The following is a 19,192-nucleotide window of genomic DNA, read 5'->3' as shown; positions in this document are numbered from 1 at the left end:
ACTGTAACTGAGAAGCCGTCGGTCTTGCTGAGTTTGTTATTTGAACCGAAGAGAATGGACTCTGTTTTGCCCATGTGTAATGATAGTTTGTTATCAGCGAGCCATATGCAGATTCTGCCTAGTTCCGAGCTGAGGGTTTTTTCAACCTGTAACTTGTTCTTGTCAGAGACAAGTCGTCCGCGAAACAGGAACAAGTTGCAGTCACAAGCTGACGACATGTCATTTGCATAAATTAGGAACAGTAGCGGTCCTAGTATGCTTCCTTGTGGAACACCACAGCTCACTGTGAGGGGGGGGGGGGGTATGGTACCGTTTACCTCCACCATCTGTTCCCTCCCCTCAAGGTAGGATTGCATCCAGCTCACTGATAGACTATCAAAACCAATTGCTTTTAGCTTGTCAATCAGAATGGAGTGATTGACCGTGTCAAAGGCCTTTTGTAGGTCCAGCATGACCATGACCATCTCGCGCCGTGTTCAGGAGAGTCAGGCGCATACAAGTCTATTCGATCATGTCTCTAGCACCCCCACAGCCGTATCTGCAATCATGTCAAGGCTCTCGTCCACATTCATTAATTTGCCCCCCCCCCCCCCCCCCCGCAATCTCCTCCCCGATTTCAGAATCCCGGAAGTGTTGTGGTGGTCTTACACCATAGATATATATAGTCTTACACCCATAGATCTATGCTTACACCACCCCCTCTAGCATCACTTCCTGTACAAGTCCCGATACTGCCTTCAGCAAAAAAGTACAAAATTTAAGAATGAAATTTAATTCATTAAATAGCTATGTGAAGTATTCGTGCAATTGTAAAGAAACGAACCATTACCGCTGATCTATTTCCCCCTAAATAGCAGTCCCATTGGCTACAATTTATTTAATAACAGGCTACTGCGCAGGCTCCTATAATGGGCCCTATAATGGGTCCTACCGCATTATTGACGGTATTGATTCTACAGCGCCAGCTGTCAATTGAAGTTAGCAAACTAGCTATTCGTCTCTGCGTTATATTGAGCTATTTATGTATTTTTTACACATTTCCCGTTATTATCGGTATTGTTGCTGATATTGGGGTTAAGAAAGGGTTATTTGTGTTGGTAAATGTGTAGATATTTCTTTCGTTTATGTTATTCTCCCTTTGTTGGGCTGCACGCAAAACTTGCTAGCTAGCTGGCTAGCTTGTTGTTAGCTGCAGTAATCTGGACCAGATTCCGGATTTTCAACCCACAGAATAATAACGTTAACGTCAGTGTTTCTAGTGTCGGAGGTCCTTGTTTATGGGCGAAACATTTGTAATCCACGGATGCGAAGGACTAAAACGAGGACACCATGGTGCTCAATTAGCAGCCAGCTATTTACACCTAATAATAAGCCAATTGTAACGTTTCAGTATGCATCTGCAATAGGGGCTAACGTCAGCTCACTGTTAGCTGTCTTTGCTATAGAGTCACAACACTTATCCGAATGACTTCCTAGCATTACTGCTTATTTATTATTGCAGTGTGTTTAGCAAGTGCATACTGCTGGCGTCAGCTACATTCTTTGTCACAGAAGGTAACAATCAGTTGCCAACAATGGATAAGAAATCATTTGACATCGTTTTAGACGAAATTAGAAAGGTAAGAAATACCGTATTGTATTTTGAATTGGATATCAGTTCCAGACCTTGAAAATCCCAATGTTACAATATGTCTTAACATGTAACCTAGCTCATCATGCTGGTTTGAACACTTGTGTTTCAGTGTGTTCTGACGGACCAGCGGGTCAAAGCTATTGAACAGGTGCACGGGTATTTCTCTCCTGAGCAGGTAGGCTAATTTATAAGATTACTCACTGCCAACCATAATCATCATTGTCATAGTAACCCATCTGTGATTATAGCCCCAGTGTGCAATGTTGTAGACATAGCTATGTATTTGAACTCAATAATCAAATTATTATTACCTCCTTGGGTAATTATGAGAACCCATGACTTGACCTCACACTGCTATTATGTCATATTTGCGTTAACTGGCAAAGTTGGTTTTATATTGGGTGATGGATGGTGGCTACTGGATTTTCTGTTTTGATAAATCATTTAGGGTTGAAGTCTAGAGAAGGGCATCCAATATGGAGTGGAATAGAGATTGGAATCACAATATGCAATTGTGTCCACATCATTCAGCCCTAATAAGAAGGCACAGCCCTGGTGTGAGTTGTAACTCTGTGTTTAACCTCTGCAGGTGATGGACATACTGAAGTACTTCTCATGGGCGGAGCTTCAGGTCAAAGCAGTAAAAGCGCTACAACATGTGAGTAACAAGTCTCAAATGTCAAAACGTTTTAAAAAAAAATATATATAATAAAATAATCGGTCTTACCCCCATCTATCATCTACAAGCTAGTGACCACTGCTGTCCACTGTCAACACCACCATTCCTTCCAGGTGTCGGGCTCCTCATTCACTTCCATAAATCTTTTGGATCAAGTCTAAATATAATAGTTCTGAAGTATAAACAAATTATACAGCAATATTATTCAGTGTTCTTTTTGTTGCCATTTTCAAATGATCAGTAAAGGTACTAATTATGTTATGTAATGGAACTTGTAAGTCGCTTTGGATAAAAGCGTCAGCTAAATGAATAAATGTAAATGTAATGGAAGTGAATCAAGAGCTTGACATCTGGGAGTAATGGTGATCTTGACAACGGTCAAGCTTCTAGCTTACTTGTAGATGTTCTTTGATGGAGGTAAGAGACCGCTGAAGCTTGGCAAGTTCTACTAAAGTGAAATATCCCTTTAATTGACAAATTAGGAGCGATAAAGGGACGACAGTGGTTCGGGAGGTAGAGCAGTCGTCTGGTAATCTGGAGGTTCCCGGTTCGATTCTCATTTCTCCCGGGCAGCGTGTCGAAGTGTCATTGAGCAAGACACTTAACCCCTAACTGCTCCCAATGAGCAGGTTGGCACCTTGCATTGTTGCCTCTGCCGTCGGTGTGTGAGTGAATGGGTCAAATGTGAGGAACAAATTGTTTCGCACACATGAGTGCTCCAACTGTATATAGCCAAGGCACATTCCTGTGCATTCTCTGCATTGGCAAATAAAATCATGCTGGTTGTGATTCCAATCTCACTAATACTTTTTGTGTCTTTTACCTTAGAAAATGGTTGCAATCACTACAACTAAAGTTGCAGATATCCTAAATTGCTTCACCTACTCAAAGGACAAACTGGTTGTCCTGGAATTGATGGCACTGTAAGTACATTATATAAAAAATATATATAAATCAAGTTCAAGTTCTTTAATAGTTGTCATACAGAAGTACAGAATACTTTCATACAAAATGCTTCTTACTGTTACGCTCCAGAGACTGTGCTAGACAAGATAGTATCAAATAACATAATAACATAATATAGCATGAATTTAGAAGAAGAAAATGAGGTCACAGTGTTCGGTATAGACATATGTACAATGTTCTGAGTTACCATATAATATACAATACACAATACTATGCAGTGTACTAATGTACAGTACTATCTAGTGCAAAGCAGAAATGGGATGAGGTACAATTTTAGGTACAATTTACAATATAGCTCACTGCATTGCACTGTAAAATATTTTGATTCAAATTCTATAATTTAGTAATCATTTGATATTAGAATGCTTTGTTTGTCTGATAATTGCTGGGTGTGTCTGGTCATGAATAGGAATATATCGGATGCCCAGAATTACCGCCCTGTGGAAGATATGTTCCGTATTAACCTGTCTGAGAAAAAACGAGCCCGTAGGATACTGGAGCAGGTAACAATCCTACATGACAACACACACACACACACACACCACACCACACCACACCACACCACACCACACCACACACACACACACACACACACACACACATCTCTCTCTCTCTCTCTAACTGTGCTTATTTAAAACAGACACATTGTGAGTATACTTACTGTGGAAATGAACACTAGTGGCAGGTGTGCACCGGCTTTCTAGCCCAACTAATTTAATTGACCATAATTCTCAATCTTGACATACGTCAATATTCTTCACACTGGCTCCCGAAGCGTGATTATCTGACTGGTGTGTGTGGAGCATACATGTGGCTCCATATTCAACTGTGTTTCTATTTGCACAAGTCTGCTTTCATTTTCAGTATACTGCCAATGCAATGGTGGGTTATTTATAAAAATAAAATAATAAAGAAAAAAGCTTTATGCCTAGTCATTGAACTTGTGCTAGCGATGGATAGTTATTGGTTAAGTATGACCCGTTTGTGTCTCTAGGTGTGTAAGGTTGGCTGCAAGGCTCCTGTAGCTATGATCTCCTCTTGTGGTATGATACCAGGAAATCCTTACCCCAAAGGAAAACCCAGCCTGGTCACCGGCACGTTCCCGGTAAGTACCGGCCCTGTGTTCATGGGGCTCTATGCTCAAGCTTTTCTACAAAGATAAGATGACTGTTTTATTTTTTTTTATCAAATTTGTATTTAAATTATTTTTATATACATATAACAACAAACACCACATTGACATCAACAATAATAAAAGATAAGATGACTGTTGAAGAGGCGGCTGGGTGGCGCAGCGGACATTGCGCTAGTCACCAACGCAAGAGACACCGGGTTCGACTCCGGCTGTCGGCGTTGCCTCCGGCTTGGGCCAGCCGTTGTACTAACTCAATTGGCAGAGTTAGCGGGTCGAAGTCGATGGGTGGTAATCTGGACGTTGTGGACAGTGACTCCTACAGGTCGGTTGGGGACGCCTGCACAGCAGAGACAGGAAATGGCGGGGGTAGTGTGAGCCTCCCACACGTTACACCTCGCCAATGAGTCCACGCTGGCAGGTGAAAAGATGTGACAGGCTGTGCCTCCACATGTATCGGAGGGGACATGTGATGCAAGGCTTCTATCCTCCCTACAACCGGCCAGTGAATGGGGGGCATATGCGAGCAACGTTCAAGACAGGGGAGGGAAGAATTGGCACAGCGGAATTGGGATGGGATAAAAATAGAAAAAAAAGAGGAGAAAAAGTCGATAAAAAAAAATATGACCGTTGAACTACACAACAATGGTTAGCAATTAAGTACATGATACAAATAATAAAATGAATATGAGATATTGAGGCTGGGTGATATGGCCACATTTCTGGCGGTATTTCATTTTCCAGTACAAATTACAGTTGTCATGGTGCTATTTAATTCTAAATGGTCTATTATTTGAATGCTGCTCTAATGAACAATGTTTTGAGTAACTTAAAAATATACAGTACTTTGTGGGCTCATAGAATTTCTGTTTTGAGTTATTACATCCAAATTAGTTTTATTTAATAAATGTAGAGTTTACAGCTTAGCTGTAATGTTGTTACCTAGTAATTGCTGAATTAGAAAATGTACCCATATCCCAGTATAATCACCATGTGTATATAGTAATATATATATTTTTTTAATGCAATCAGGCCACTGAACTTAGAAGCAGGCCAGGCCAGCGTTTCTAGTTGCAGCGGCGCAATAGTTAGATAACCTAGGTGGGGAACAACCAGGAGATCACTGCAACTCATACAAGTTGGAGAACTATCTCTCTCTCTTGCTCACACACACACACAAAGGGAGCCACATTGGTGGAGGCGGGACCCTTACAAAAAACTAAAAATCCCATCTAAATCAGTGTTGTTGCTAATCATTGACACATGCTAGCCTGTAATAATCCCCCCCAGAAAAAAATCTACTTTGCATTTGATATATTGCAAATATATGCCATCACACACACTGGCATTTAACTCATTCAGAGCCACGCCCATATGACCAAATTAGGCCGTTCCGTGCCAGCGCTTTTAGTCAATGGGAGGACAGGGAAATTTGCGAACGCTTAAACTATATCTTAAATTATGGCTATGGGTCTAATACACCCATCGCTTATCAATGACTTGCTTGCAGTCAACATGTACGAAACGGATTGTTTTTTCATTGGTACATTTCCGTTTTATACCGTTTTGAATACGAGTATAGTTTTGGAGATTTCTAGTAATTCCAGATAAATCCGCGATAATAGCTCTTTAGTGGAATACACAAAACACGTTGTAATTTTTCGGCTGATTTATGAATAGTTTTCAAATAAACGCTAGATTATCGATAGTATATGTGTCCTTATGCACGCTAGAGAAGCGGGCAAAAAAATCTATTATCCATGACTTGGTCAGCGCTAACGTCATGCACACACACACACACACGCTCCGATGGCGGAGAAAAAAACATCTGATTAACCCAATACTGGTAAAATAGAGTCCTTACCTCACATCAGATGTTCTGCAAAAAGATTAATCCAATTCCTGATCCCCATTCCAAATATTGATCGCGTTTATTGATCCAACGTTATAGTCCAAAACACATAAATGACCCTGCTCCCAGCCTCGCCAGTGAATGTTGTAACACGATACTGCTTGCCCGAGAAGGGAAACCCCGGACCGGAGTTTTTTTTTCTGATTCACAGTCCCATCCAATGCAATCCAATGATGTGCAATACCATCCGGGAGACAATAGGCGGCGGTATATGCCCTTTGCGAGCTCAGACCCATTCCCAATGATAACGTCAGGCTGGATGGATGAAAAATGTATGGATATCGCTAATAAAAGAAATGACGATTAAAACCCGAGAAAACTCATGATTGGCACGCAACGCATGGCGAGTTAACCCAACTAATCTCGTGGTTGGCACTGAATGGTTTAAAGGGTTAGAATTATAAAATGAATATGTGGTGTTATGATCAGGGCTGAAGTTGAATAAAAGATTTATGAAAGAAAAAGTGGTAAATTATTTCAACATATAGTAATATCTTTATGGCAAGAAGAGGACAATTTAGTCCATTATGGTAAGAGTGAGTATTCTTTTCAATCTGACATTACAAAAAAACTGAAAATCCATCAAAATCAGTGTTGTTGCTAATCATACATATGCTAGCCTGTTTTTTAACAATAATTTGTGATGCCATGACAAACACTGGCATTTAAAGGGTAGAAATAAAAAAAATTCTGCACCAGAATGCAGGAAATTAAGTGTTTGTAACAAGACATTTCCTGGTGGGTGACCCCCAGACCCCCGCTTAAAAAGTGGCCTGACTGGGGCTATATTTCGCACTATATTTCCTGGCCTGAATGATTTCCGCAGTCCGGCCCTGGTTAAAAGCCTCCAATGCTTATTAGTGTGTGTGTGCATTTGAACGCTTGCATGTTTCAACCATACATTTCCATTTATATAAAAAAAAAGAAAAAAAAATATTTGAATAATTTATTATTATTTTTTTACCTCCTATAATAGTCGGGGTCGCGGCTCTCTGACACCGTTATTTCGGGGGTCGTGGCCTGAAAACTTTGGGAACCCCTGTCCTAGGATATGTTCCACTATTCAGTCTATGGAGCAGCGTCAGGATTTGTCTCGATGACATCATCATCATCATTATCATCACCACCTCTACTAGAGTCTTGTCTCTCTAGTATTCAGCTTGAATATATTCACATATTGAATATCAGCTGTACAGTATTATAGAAATAACTGAATTATATTTTAGAATTATAATCAAAGCCTCAGTTCTGCGCTTCCCCGTAGCGCTGACCAACAAAGTGTGTCTTGTTTCCTGCTCAAAGGGTACTCCTCCTGTCAAGAGAGATGCAGAAAAGAAAGAGGACCAATCTGCCAATATGGAGGGGAAGGGAATGGGAATCGCTGCCCGGATCCTTGGACCTTTCAAACCGGTAAGCACCAGCGCCCGTTTCTCTCGAAAATCTAGGAGCAGACATCAAAATCTATTATCTAAATTCCACTCCAAACTCGTATAAGAAGCATGTAGTTAGTACATTAGGTATATGGATGGCTTATTTTATCTTGAGTAACTTCCCTCCTGTTGCTCCTGCCAGGAAGATTTGTTTTCCATATACACTTATGCTACCAGATCATTTTCCATAATTGCACAATTCCTGCAGGATTTGTGAGCAGAATCCTGGCAGAATAGCTCAAGACAGTCAAGTTCTTCTCCTAAGTGAACTTCTGTGAACGGTCACTTCCACCGATATATTAATTGACTGTCAAATGCAAGGAAGTTTAAGCTGTGTTAGTTGACAGCAGATGATGCTATCTTTGGATACATTTAATTAATTAATTGAACCATGTCACTGAACCATATAACTCTGTTTGGAGTGTGGATGTGATATATCACCAGAAAGTACTCTACCTCTTCTGTCTTTAACTATGAATAGACATAACACTCTTAACTTACCATCTTTAGATGATAAAGTACTCTACCTCTTCTGTCTTTAACTATGAATGAACACAACACTCTAACTTTGTCTGAGGTACTCAATTATTAAGCTTCAATTGATTAGTTAGTAAATACAATATCTACTGTATTTTAACCCCCCAAAAAAATCTACTTTTCATTGTAGTTTCCATCGACCTACAACCCTCACCGGCCTGTGCCGTACCCCATCCCACCCTGCCGACCCCACGCTACCATCGCACCAAGTAAGATTCTACATGCATACATACATACATGCATCTACCTGTTCCTCATCTCCACCACAGCACTGGATGGAATCCAAGGCATTATATTTGAAATTAAAGACATGCCCAACATTGACCTCTAAAAATAAGGCAGATCTTCCAGCACACCCTCTCCCTCCCAACACAAACAAGTGTGCGCATGTGTACACAATCACAGACACACACACACACAAACGTTTTCTATTTATCGGTGTCGGTTTTATCTACTAGCTACAAAGGCTGGTGGACACTTTCATAATTCGATCAACCAAATCAGATTTTAGAATAGAAAATAGTTTGGCTGTTTTTTTTTTTTTTTTTTTTAAACTTACATTTTTATTGAACATTTATAGACAAACAACACAACATATACAATAACATCAACAACACTATTAAACAGACATAAATAATAAAGAAAAAAAGTAATACCCAAAAAGACTAAAATAAAAAATACTGACTTAAGCAAATATTCACATACATAAATAATGAAGTGGAAAAAACATAAAACAATTGTCATATCTTAAACAAAAATAAAATTAGAAAACATTAAGTGTGTGACATGGGTTCAGAGACCCTCCTTGAACCTCTTTCCTCCTTTACCCTTCGCCCTCTTGTGTTTCATTTGTTCCTTCCTTTGTGATGTCGTTTTCGTTCCCCTTATAATCCTCCCACTTTCCCCATCTTTCCCCAAATTTCTCTTCCTGTAGCCTCAGCATGTGTGTTATCCTCTCCATATCCTGTATCTCCTCTACTATTCCTACCCATTGTGCTATTGTCGGTGGGTCTTCTTTGTACCACAGTCTCGTTATTGCTTTTCTGGCCGATATCAACATTATCTTTATTAAATACTTGTCCCCCCCTTGTATTCCCTCGTGTGTCAGGTCCCCTAAGTAAAGCACCAGTCCCGTTTGTGGTAACCCGTATCCTAATATTCTGATCATTGCCTCCCCCAGGGTTTCCGTTAGAAAAAATTGTTGCCGGCCTCAGTGTCCGGTAGATTTCAATCTACCGGTCAAATGAGAGAAATTCCGGTCAGAGTTTATTGAGCTTAAAAACAATTGATAGGCAAAAGAATGACAACAAAACAAAAGAATGACATCATCAAGGCATGTAGATTTATAATATTTGTACTTAAAACTAGGCTACTTTTGCGTATAAAGTCATTATATTCCAAATAAAATAAGTCCAGAGACTCCGTGCTGCTGCCGACTTTAAATCAAATAGGTGTCTGTGGGCAGTCGCCCGACATTAATAAAACAGCAGTCTGTTATAATCACATTTTTATGAGCTAACGAATTCCGTTATATTGGACATTTGTATTAATTATATCAAGCGAAGAACTGAGAAATTTGTCAGAGAGAGACGGCAACATTATCGTGGGTTTGCGTGACGACTCTCTCTCTCCACCTCCCAATGACTTATTTGCGAGAGTATGTCGATGCAGAGCAGCAGATTCAGCTGGTATTGGCTCTTTTCTGGCTCTATCTGGGGACCGCACAGCAGCGCCCCCCACCCAACATTGAATTGCCAATGGCTGAATTGGAGTACTGCACTGTGCTGCTGCTGCTCCGGCTCTGCAGCTTCACAAAAGTTTGCACACCCAGCACTAAGCTCTTGCTGACAACGTCGTTGTCATTATTAGAAGCAACGATGAAACAAATGTAATGATTGTTTCGTTCATCGCATAGGCTATTTAATTTTAGCCTATTTTAATACAATTCAAATAATCAAATTGTGCTTAGACTCAGGGAATTATTTTCACCGGACATTAAGACCGGAGAGATTAAATATGTCGGACTTCAACAGATTTTGCCAGTCAAATACCGGTAATTACCGGCTAACGGAAACGCTGGCCTCCCCTATCTCCTCCCAATACCCCTTCAGCTTCTGACATCCCCAGAATATGTGTGTGGTTTGCCCCCTCCTTCCCACACATCCTCCAGCATGCCCTTTGTGTTGGTGCATATTTTCCCTTCAACTCTGGGGTTATAAAGAATCTGATTTATGTTTTTCCATCCAAACTCTTTCCATATCCTCGATCCTGTTGTTGAATGTTGTACCTCGCATATGTTACCCCATTCCTTCTCTGTTATTCCTATCTCTAGTTCTCTCTCCCATTTCTCCCTTATGTAATCGGTCGTGTGTCCCTTGCTGTTCATTATAGCCCGGTATATTGCTGATATTACTCTTCCTTGCCCCCCTTCGTATGCCCATACTATCATCTTGATTATTCCATTCTGTTCTTCGTCTTTGGCCCCCCTTATTTCTTTGTTGTAGTAGTCTCTAACCTGTAGATATCTGAAGTGGTCCCTGTTTTCTAGTCCAAATTTCTCGGGTTTTGGTCGTTTATTCCTTTATTCAATATTTTTTAATATTTTTTTTAATACATTCTTATTCATTATTCATCCACGGACCTCTGTGTTGCATAGGGAATGCAGCAGGTAGAAAATTGACGGAAAATCCGTCGCGATTTGGAATAAAATTGAGGAGAACTTTAATCCCTGGGTATTAATCGAACAAAACGGAAAAAGGCAGTCATATTCCAGCACGGTCTTTATTAGTTAATATGGTCTTTAACACTTTGAGCGCCACTCACGGCTAATCTCGTGTTTACGATAGTTACGTTGAAAGCCACTCACGAGATTTCTCGGAATTATTATTATAATTTTTTTTAGCGATCTGAAATCATCATATTTCATCACGCGAGCCTACCCTAGCCTACCCAAGGGCCGCCGGCGATCAGATGTGAAAAAAGCGCCCCCTATCGTCTCCCAGATGGTAAATCACCCTTTTGGAATGGACTCAATGAAAATGGATGGGGGAAAAAAAATATTCCAGTCCACATTTTCCAGTCCACTGATGCAGCCGGAGTTACCAGAGTTCATTCTGGATCCTCTAAGCCCTGCGGATCATGAGTTCTACTGTATACACGTTAGATCTATACACTTATCGATTTTTTCGAAGGGTGATCAGGAATTGGAATATACCATTTGGATACCATCTGATGTCGGGTAAGGAATCTATGTTATCAGTGTTAGGATAATCAGACTCGTTTTCGAGGAGATATAAGCTTTTTTGTGATATGTGCTCTATCTGTTTCACTGTAAAATCCATGAGGAAATGAAAGCAGCTATTATCAGCGCGCGGCTCGAATGTGCGTGCGTGCACGTATACTATTGATCATCTAGCGTTTATTTGAAAACTATTCATAAATAGGCCGACAAATATCAACGTTCTGGAATATTCCAGTAAAAGGCGATTATCACAGAATGGGCTTTTTTTCACCTGAAAACGGGTGCTTTTCAAAATGCTCTCAAACGGAAATTAAGCGATAAAAAACCAATCTGCCTTGACAACACTGACTGGAAAATGATTCTTTGATAAGCGACGGGCAGATTAGACACATAGCCATAATTTAAAACATAGATTAGGCGATATTAACGTTGGGAGTGGACCGTGACATTCAAGGGGGTAAAAAGGAAAACACGGCGTGGCGCTCAAAGTGTTAAGAGATATCATATCCGACATCACCGTACGTGTACATGTCTGTCAGCCTGTCTCGTATTTCTCCATAACACGCTTCCCTCGGGTCAGTCCATTATTTCACATCCCATGGGGGTGTTTCATTACCATATATGGATAATCGGGGCGGTTCTGGTATGCAAATACGTAAAACCGTGCACGAGCTGCAGCGTAGGATCAAAGTGATATTTATCAAGACAGGTGTGCGTACGACCTGTGTACGCACGTGTGATAAATCCATTTTTTTTTGTGCGTACACACATTCTAAATTATGTGCTTAACTCTTTCAGTGCCGTGTTTTTTTATAGGTGGTTGCTAGCCACTCACGAGATTTCTCGGAATTATTATTATTATTATTATTTTTTTTGCGATCTGAAAAATTATTGCATCACCCGAGCCTACCCGAGTATTGCCGAGCTGCGCCGGTGATCACTGTGGGAAAAAAGCGCCCCCTGTCGTCTCCCAGATGACATAAGTGATTTTGGAATGGACTCAATGAAAATGAATGGGGAAAAAAATCCGGTACTCCACATTTTCCAGTTCACTGATCCAGCCGGGGTTACTAGAGTTCATTCTGGAGCCTCAGATCCCCGCGGATCATGGAGATCCACTGTGTCGCGTTGGATCCATACACGTATCGATTTTTTCAAATGGTGATCAGGAATTGGAATATACCAGTTGGATACCATCTGATGTCAGGTAAGGACTCTATGTTATCAGTGGTAGGATAATCAGAGTAAGTTTGATGAAGTTATAAGCTGTTTTGTGAAATGTCTTCTTTCGGTTTCAATGTAAAACTCCGAGAGGAAATCAACGAGGCGATTATCCGCGCGCGGCCGTAATGTGCGTGCGTGCACGTATAATATTGATCATCTAGCGTTTATTTGAAAACGATTCATAAAAAGGCCGACGAATATCAACGTTGTGGAATATTCTACTAAAAGACGATTTTCATAGAATGCTCCAGAATGAGCTGTTTTTTATATCAAAACGGGGGCTTTTCTAACTGCTCTGAAACGGCAACGACGCGATAAAAAAACAATCTGCCTTCACAGCACTGTCTGGAAAATAGTCTTTGATAATGCGATGGGCAGATTAGACACATAGCCATAATCTAAAACATAGATTAGGCGATATTAACGTTAACATTGGCGCGGATGGTGGCATTCAAGCGGTAAAATGGAAAACCAGGCGTGGCACTGAAAGAGTTAAGAACAAAGATGGAACACTTTCTAAGAATTGTTGATAAATGAGGGCCCTGGTCTTTTGTGTGTAACCCAGACTCGCAATTGATAGGTTTGTTGTCAGAAGCGGTGCTGGTTGGCCGCGATGAAATGGGCTCTGCCTCTGATCTCGAGGCAGAGTATTCGCCTTTGTTAACTCTGAGAAGAAGCGTGGATTTTCCTTGCAGACAAAAACAACACATTGGCAGAGAAATGTGCTGATAATGCGCTGGAAACTCCGTTAGTGGCACTCTAGGATAATCAGCGGAGATTTGGGGATATTTACTCCGCTTGATGGCTTTTTGTAGGAACAGAATGCAGCCAGGAGGCGCTCATAGGGCTGGGCGATATGGCCAAAAATTATATCGCGATATATTTTGGCTATATCGCGATACACGATATATATCGCAATATTTTTACATTTCCTCTAAATCACTTAAAAATGCTTGATTTAACCCTTTGATGCATACAGTCATGCCAATATGGTGATTATAATAAGTCCCTGCAACATATGTTTGCATTATTAAACCATGAAGATGCTTTAAAAAATAATTTAATGAAAATGTACTAAGAGTAGTCTACTGACACACTAATACAAAAAATTATTTACATCTAAGACAATTTATATAAAAACTCTTGGGTGCCTAAGACTTTTACACAGTACTGTGTTTTCTATCCACTTTAGCCAAACACACACATATATATATGTATATATATACACACCCTACTGTGAGAAAATAATAATCACACACAAAGGTATAATGGCTTATAGCAGACTTAATGATTTTAGAATATTTCAGATAATGAAATTAAATGTTTATCATCAACTATCCAGTTAGTATTTATACTGTCTGTAACGTTTGGCTACTTTAAATCATTGAATGTAGAGAGAGAGAGAGAGAGAGAGGGGGCGAGAATGAACAAGAGAGCCAGCCCCCCCCCTCAGGGTTTGTTCTAGGTTCGCGTTTTGATCGTCTAAGCTGCCGTAGGTGATAACGTCACACTCGAATGTAAACAGGAAGAGATGGAGATGGAGACACACGGAGATGGAACTTGAATGATATACAGAAACGAATAACTAATAAATATGAAGTTATGTTTAAACTGCTGTTGTCAATATAACCCACCCCATTTCCTCACGAATGGAACTAGTCTTGTGGAGTCCGCTTTATGGCGGCGCCATATAAACTAAATACTCGATGTTCGCGATATAGTACAGTACTACATCTCGGGTAGAACAATCCGCGATACATCGAGTATACTCGACCCCCCCCCCCCTCCCCCCCCTCCTCCCTACAGCGCCGCCCACAAAGTAGCAGGTACGACACGCTGGCAGTGTTTGTGTGTGTGACAGAGAGAGAATTGAAAGTAGACACTCTTCTTAGCTTGCTGCCTAACTACCTGGCATGCTGCACAGCTGCATTTCTCCAACATCTCGGTGCCTTGAGGAGGTGAAGAGTTATCAACTGTTAGTCACTAATGGTAGGAGAGGATGGTCGGGGTGGATTGCGAAGACTAGGGCTGTGGGGGGAAATTTCTACTGTAGTATGGTATCGTGATACTTTCCCCCATGATGTACACCTGAACCCCCCAGTATTGTGATAATGATGTTGTTTTTTTAGGGGACTTGTTTCAAGGCTTTATATTCCTGGAAAAAAGTGTATGTCAATCTTCTTGACTGCTTGATTTATTCGTTTCATTTACTTATTGATATACGCAGCTTTTTCTCTTCATGAGTATAGATGATTTTGACTTTTCTTTTCTTCTCAGTGGATATTATTTCAGGTTTTTGCTATAGACCGTTCCAACTGTGTATTCAGTTGCTAGGTAACAACATTGTAGTTCCGAATCCGACTATCAGTTCCACAACAGTAAAATACGAAAACAGCTGATGTAAATACTTAGAGCCCAACCGATACTGGATTGGGGCGGATACTGATATTGGGGAGTAAAAAGAATTCCGATATTGATATCCGCTGATATTCTTTATATACTATATATATATATATATTAAATTTTTTACTCCCTAATATCTATCTGCCCCCAAAATACATTATCATTGTGTGTATGTTTTGCAACGATCCCTCAGATTTGTAATGGAGGCATAAAAACACCTTTTTCTTGCTTATCAAAATACTTCACAAACAGTAACTCATGGTTTGCTGCTGCCGATGAACAGTGCCTCTGCTATAAACGCTCATGGGAAACCTTCAACGTAGCCAGTGGAAAACCAGACTTTTAAATTGTAACTTTTGTAAATGCAATGACTGGAATTGGAGGGCGTAACAAACAGAGACCTGAACAAAATACTTTGGTGTCAATACATTAGAGCTGTGAATCTTCACAGGCCTCACGATTCGATTCTACGATGCAGCTCAATAATATATTACATCCTCAATTTTATAATCTATATTACTGCACATGGCTACTTTTTCATCAATTAATACAAGCAGTCAGATAAATTAACTTTTATTTAGAAAGTTCTTAAATCAGAATGTCAAAATAAATGTCTTTACTAGTGTTGCATGATACAGATACTAGAAAGGTATCTCGATACCCAGCTGTTAAAAACGGTTCAATACTCTTTTTATTAGTATCAATACTTTTAGAATAGCCTGATGCTGTATTTTCTATGAGTTGAGTGGATGCATGACCAGAGCACTAGCTTTAACACATCCTGCGCCAAAAACGTCGTACAACGTGTTTCAAGTGCATGCTAATTCTGCCAATCCACGGCGTACGACGTTATTGAGATCATATTTCATTTTTTCGCCATGTTATTCACATTTCCCTCACGGAGCCTGGTCTGATGCAGTGTGAGCCGGCACAACTCTGCAACGCTTCAATACTGCCCCCTGGTGGATGATCGGCGAGTTGCCAAACCGGAAATGGCCGAGTCTATCTCGGTGCGTCTCCGAAATGCGTCCGGCCACTCTCATATTGTTGCGGGACTGTAGACTCACGTCCGTGTGTAGCGATCGCTGCCATAACGCAATAATCGATACGATTTGGCCGTGTATTATGATTATACAAACCGGAAATGGATTTAGGCAATCGCCGTCAAATAAGTGGGATCTGTTTGCTCCACTCTCATCGCCCAACGGTACGAGGAGACTGACGTGAGTTTCAGCGTTTTTGTTTATCATTTTCGATACAAACTGGTCTGATCAATATATCACCCATACTACATGAAGCATCCAACGACTATCACGGAATTATAAACTGCCCCCCCCCCCCCCCCCCCCCCCCCCCCCATCCGCGCATGATCAGTCATAACCCTTAGGACCATGTACAGTTGACATTTTTAATATAGCGTCGATCGGTATCAAACTGCATTTGATGATCTAATATATGCATTTGTGCCTATATCTCACGTTCTGGGAAATACTGCAGAAAACAATAAAAACATATTTATACTCTAGACGGTATTTTCGTATGAATGTGAGAATGAAAAAGTAAAACGTTCCTACATCCTGAACGATAGGTAATCGATGTTGAATGGGCCATAGTAATGTCAATTTAGCAATACAATTGAAAAAGTTATAGCCCTGCAAAGAAGGTGAACATCTCCATAGACTTACAGTGCTGGCAGAGAATTGTATAAGATGCTCAAATTGCGTGGCAGGGAATGTGTTAATAATACAATAATAATAATATATTTGATTTGTAGGACGCTTTATAGTTGTGGAGCAAATCCCAAAGCGCTACATTGTAAAAGAACATAAAAAGCTAGCAAGAGAGTAAATTTATTTTGAAAAAAATTTATTTAATTCTTTTTTTATTATGTTCTGTCACTGCATCGATGCAGAATCGTCCACGTCCGCATCGCGATGCATCTTAGAATCGAGAAATGGCCACACCCCTACAATACATTAGGGCTGGGCGATATGGAAAAAAATCATATTGCGATAACGATATGATAATGTTATCATATTTCTCTATCGATAATTATCGAAATTGTTATAAGTATAATTTTTTATAAAAAATTTTTTTAAAGGGGAACTATTTTACTATTTCTTTCACTATTTGGGCACTTTTACACAATTCCTGTGAGTTTATGGAACACCTCTGTAATTTTTTATTTTTTTTAATTCATTGTTTTGTATTTCTAATGAAGTCTTCAAAAACAGCATTTTCCTACCTCAAGACCTCAAACACTGAAAAAGGCCATTTATAAGATAGTTCCCCTTTAAAACAACAGATGCATGTTTATTTTGCAGCAATTCTTTGTCATTGCCGCCATCTTTAGTGTTACATCCCCTCACACTCCAGTTCTCAGGCTGTAGCTGGTTTAAAAGCGAAAGTAAACCGGCTTCGCTGGCTGTGGCTCCAGGGGAGTTGAACAGTTCTGGCTCTGCTAGTTTATTTTCTATCTTTTGGCGCTTTTTTGGTGGACAAACCACCGCACATGTGCACCGTGACTCGTGACTGGAGTCTAGTTCTGCTAGCACACATAGCCTACTGTGTACAGACGGTTTCAAACTGTATTTTAAATTAGAAAGCAAACAAAATAAACGGACAAGAGAAAAATAAATCTCAATTTGGTCAGTATTGTCATTTGGACAAGCAAAGCCATTACTTTAAGTTGCAGGCAAGAAAGACAAGTCTGTCCACTGTCTCTGGTTTTAAAACTGCCCTGTTGCAGGTCACAAAAAAAAAAAAAAAAACGTAAAAAAAACATATATAAAAAAAAAATATTTTATTTCGATATTCGATATCGATTATTAAAATATATCGCGATATTTATCGTTATATCGCCCAGCCCTACAATACATATAACTTTACCTTCGTTATACTCTTATTATTGTCATGAGGTCACCCGAACTCCAGTCACCCGAACAACTGCCTCTTTGAACTGCTGCGGTCAGGCAAGCGATACCGGAGTCTCAAGGCGAGCACAGAAAGACTCAGAAGAAGCTTCTATCCCCAGGCCATCAGGCTGCTAAACGAACAATGAACACTACACAACAACAACCACCAAACGCACATAGCACACACATCCACACGCACACACTCACTTTAAACAAACACACTGTAGCACCCACTCCACACACGTTATAGCACACACCCACTTTAAACAAACACACTGTAGCACCCACTCCCCACACTTTATATTTATTGATGAAGGATTGCACTACAACTCGTACACCTTACTGTAAATTGTACCTAAATTGTACCTCATCCCATTTCTGCTTTGCACTATATAGTACTGTACATTAGTACGCTGCATAGTATTGTATATTATATGGTAACTCAGAACATTGTACATATGTCTATACCGAACACTGACCTCATTTTCTTCTTCTAAATTACATGCTATACTATGTTATTTGATACTATCTTGTCTAGCACAGTCTCTGGAGCGTAACAGTAAGAAGCATTTTGTATGAAAGTATTCTGTACTTCTGTATGACAACTATTAAAGAAACTTGAACTTGAAACTCAATGTAGCAAACAAGTGTGATAAACACGAGTGACATGTTGTCACAGGAGAGTAGGTGTTGTTTGATGGGGGCGTAGTTTATTTACTTTCCAGCATTGCATCTCACCAACTAGGTAACAACAGCATAGCGTGAAGTGAACACTCAGGCCATGTCCAGACTAAACCGATTTTGGTCGTATCGGTCAAAGTATTTTATAGTATGCACATTTCATCCACACGAAACTGCGTTCTGGGAGCCTGAATACGCTATTTTCTGAGACCGGCTCCCAGATTGGGCAAATCTGAAGACGCCCCCCTTGCGTCGCCATCTTTACAAGCCTATACGTGTCTTTTCCTGAACCGATGACGCGATAGCCCACCTCTCCCTTAACCCATTCTCTGCCACGCTTATATCCATTGCTGTTTGATCTCTGCCAGTACTGTAAGTCTATGGAGATGTTCACCTTCTTTGCAGGACTATAACCTTTTTAATTGTATTGCTAAATTGA

General features: G+C 40.2%; 1 protein-coding gene across 1 annotated transcript in view; it reads left to right on the top strand.

Annotated features, from left to right (window-relative positions):
* The first annotated feature begins 977 nt into the window (after positions 1 to 977).
* The window catches only part of proser1 (proline and serine rich 1), a 42,211-nt gene continuing 23,996 nt past the window's right edge, over positions 978 to 19,192 (top strand). The window contains exons 1-8 of the mRNA XM_084320683.1: positions 978 to 1,619; positions 1,743 to 1,808; positions 2,223 to 2,291; positions 3,141 to 3,235; positions 3,688 to 3,781; positions 4,273 to 4,383; positions 7,625 to 7,732; positions 8,420 to 8,498. Of these exons, the coding sequence (XP_084176809.1) occupies positions 1,575 to 1,619; positions 1,743 to 1,808; positions 2,223 to 2,291; positions 3,141 to 3,235; positions 3,688 to 3,781; positions 4,273 to 4,383; positions 7,625 to 7,732; positions 8,420 to 8,498 (667 nt within the window). The 5' untranslated portion in view covers positions 978 to 1,574. The remainder of the gene's footprint in view (positions 1,620 to 1,742; positions 1,809 to 2,222; positions 2,292 to 3,140; positions 3,236 to 3,687; positions 3,782 to 4,272; positions 4,384 to 7,624; positions 7,733 to 8,419; positions 8,499 to 19,192) is intronic.

This window comes from Notolepis coatsorum (assembly GCF_963971535.1).
Source record: "Notolepis coatsorum genome assembly, chromosome: 8".
Classification (NCBI taxonomy): domain Eukaryota; kingdom Metazoa; phylum Chordata; class Actinopteri; order Aulopiformes; family Paralepididae; genus Notolepis; species Notolepis coatsorum.
This window is presented reverse-complemented; position numbering and strand designations above follow the sequence as displayed.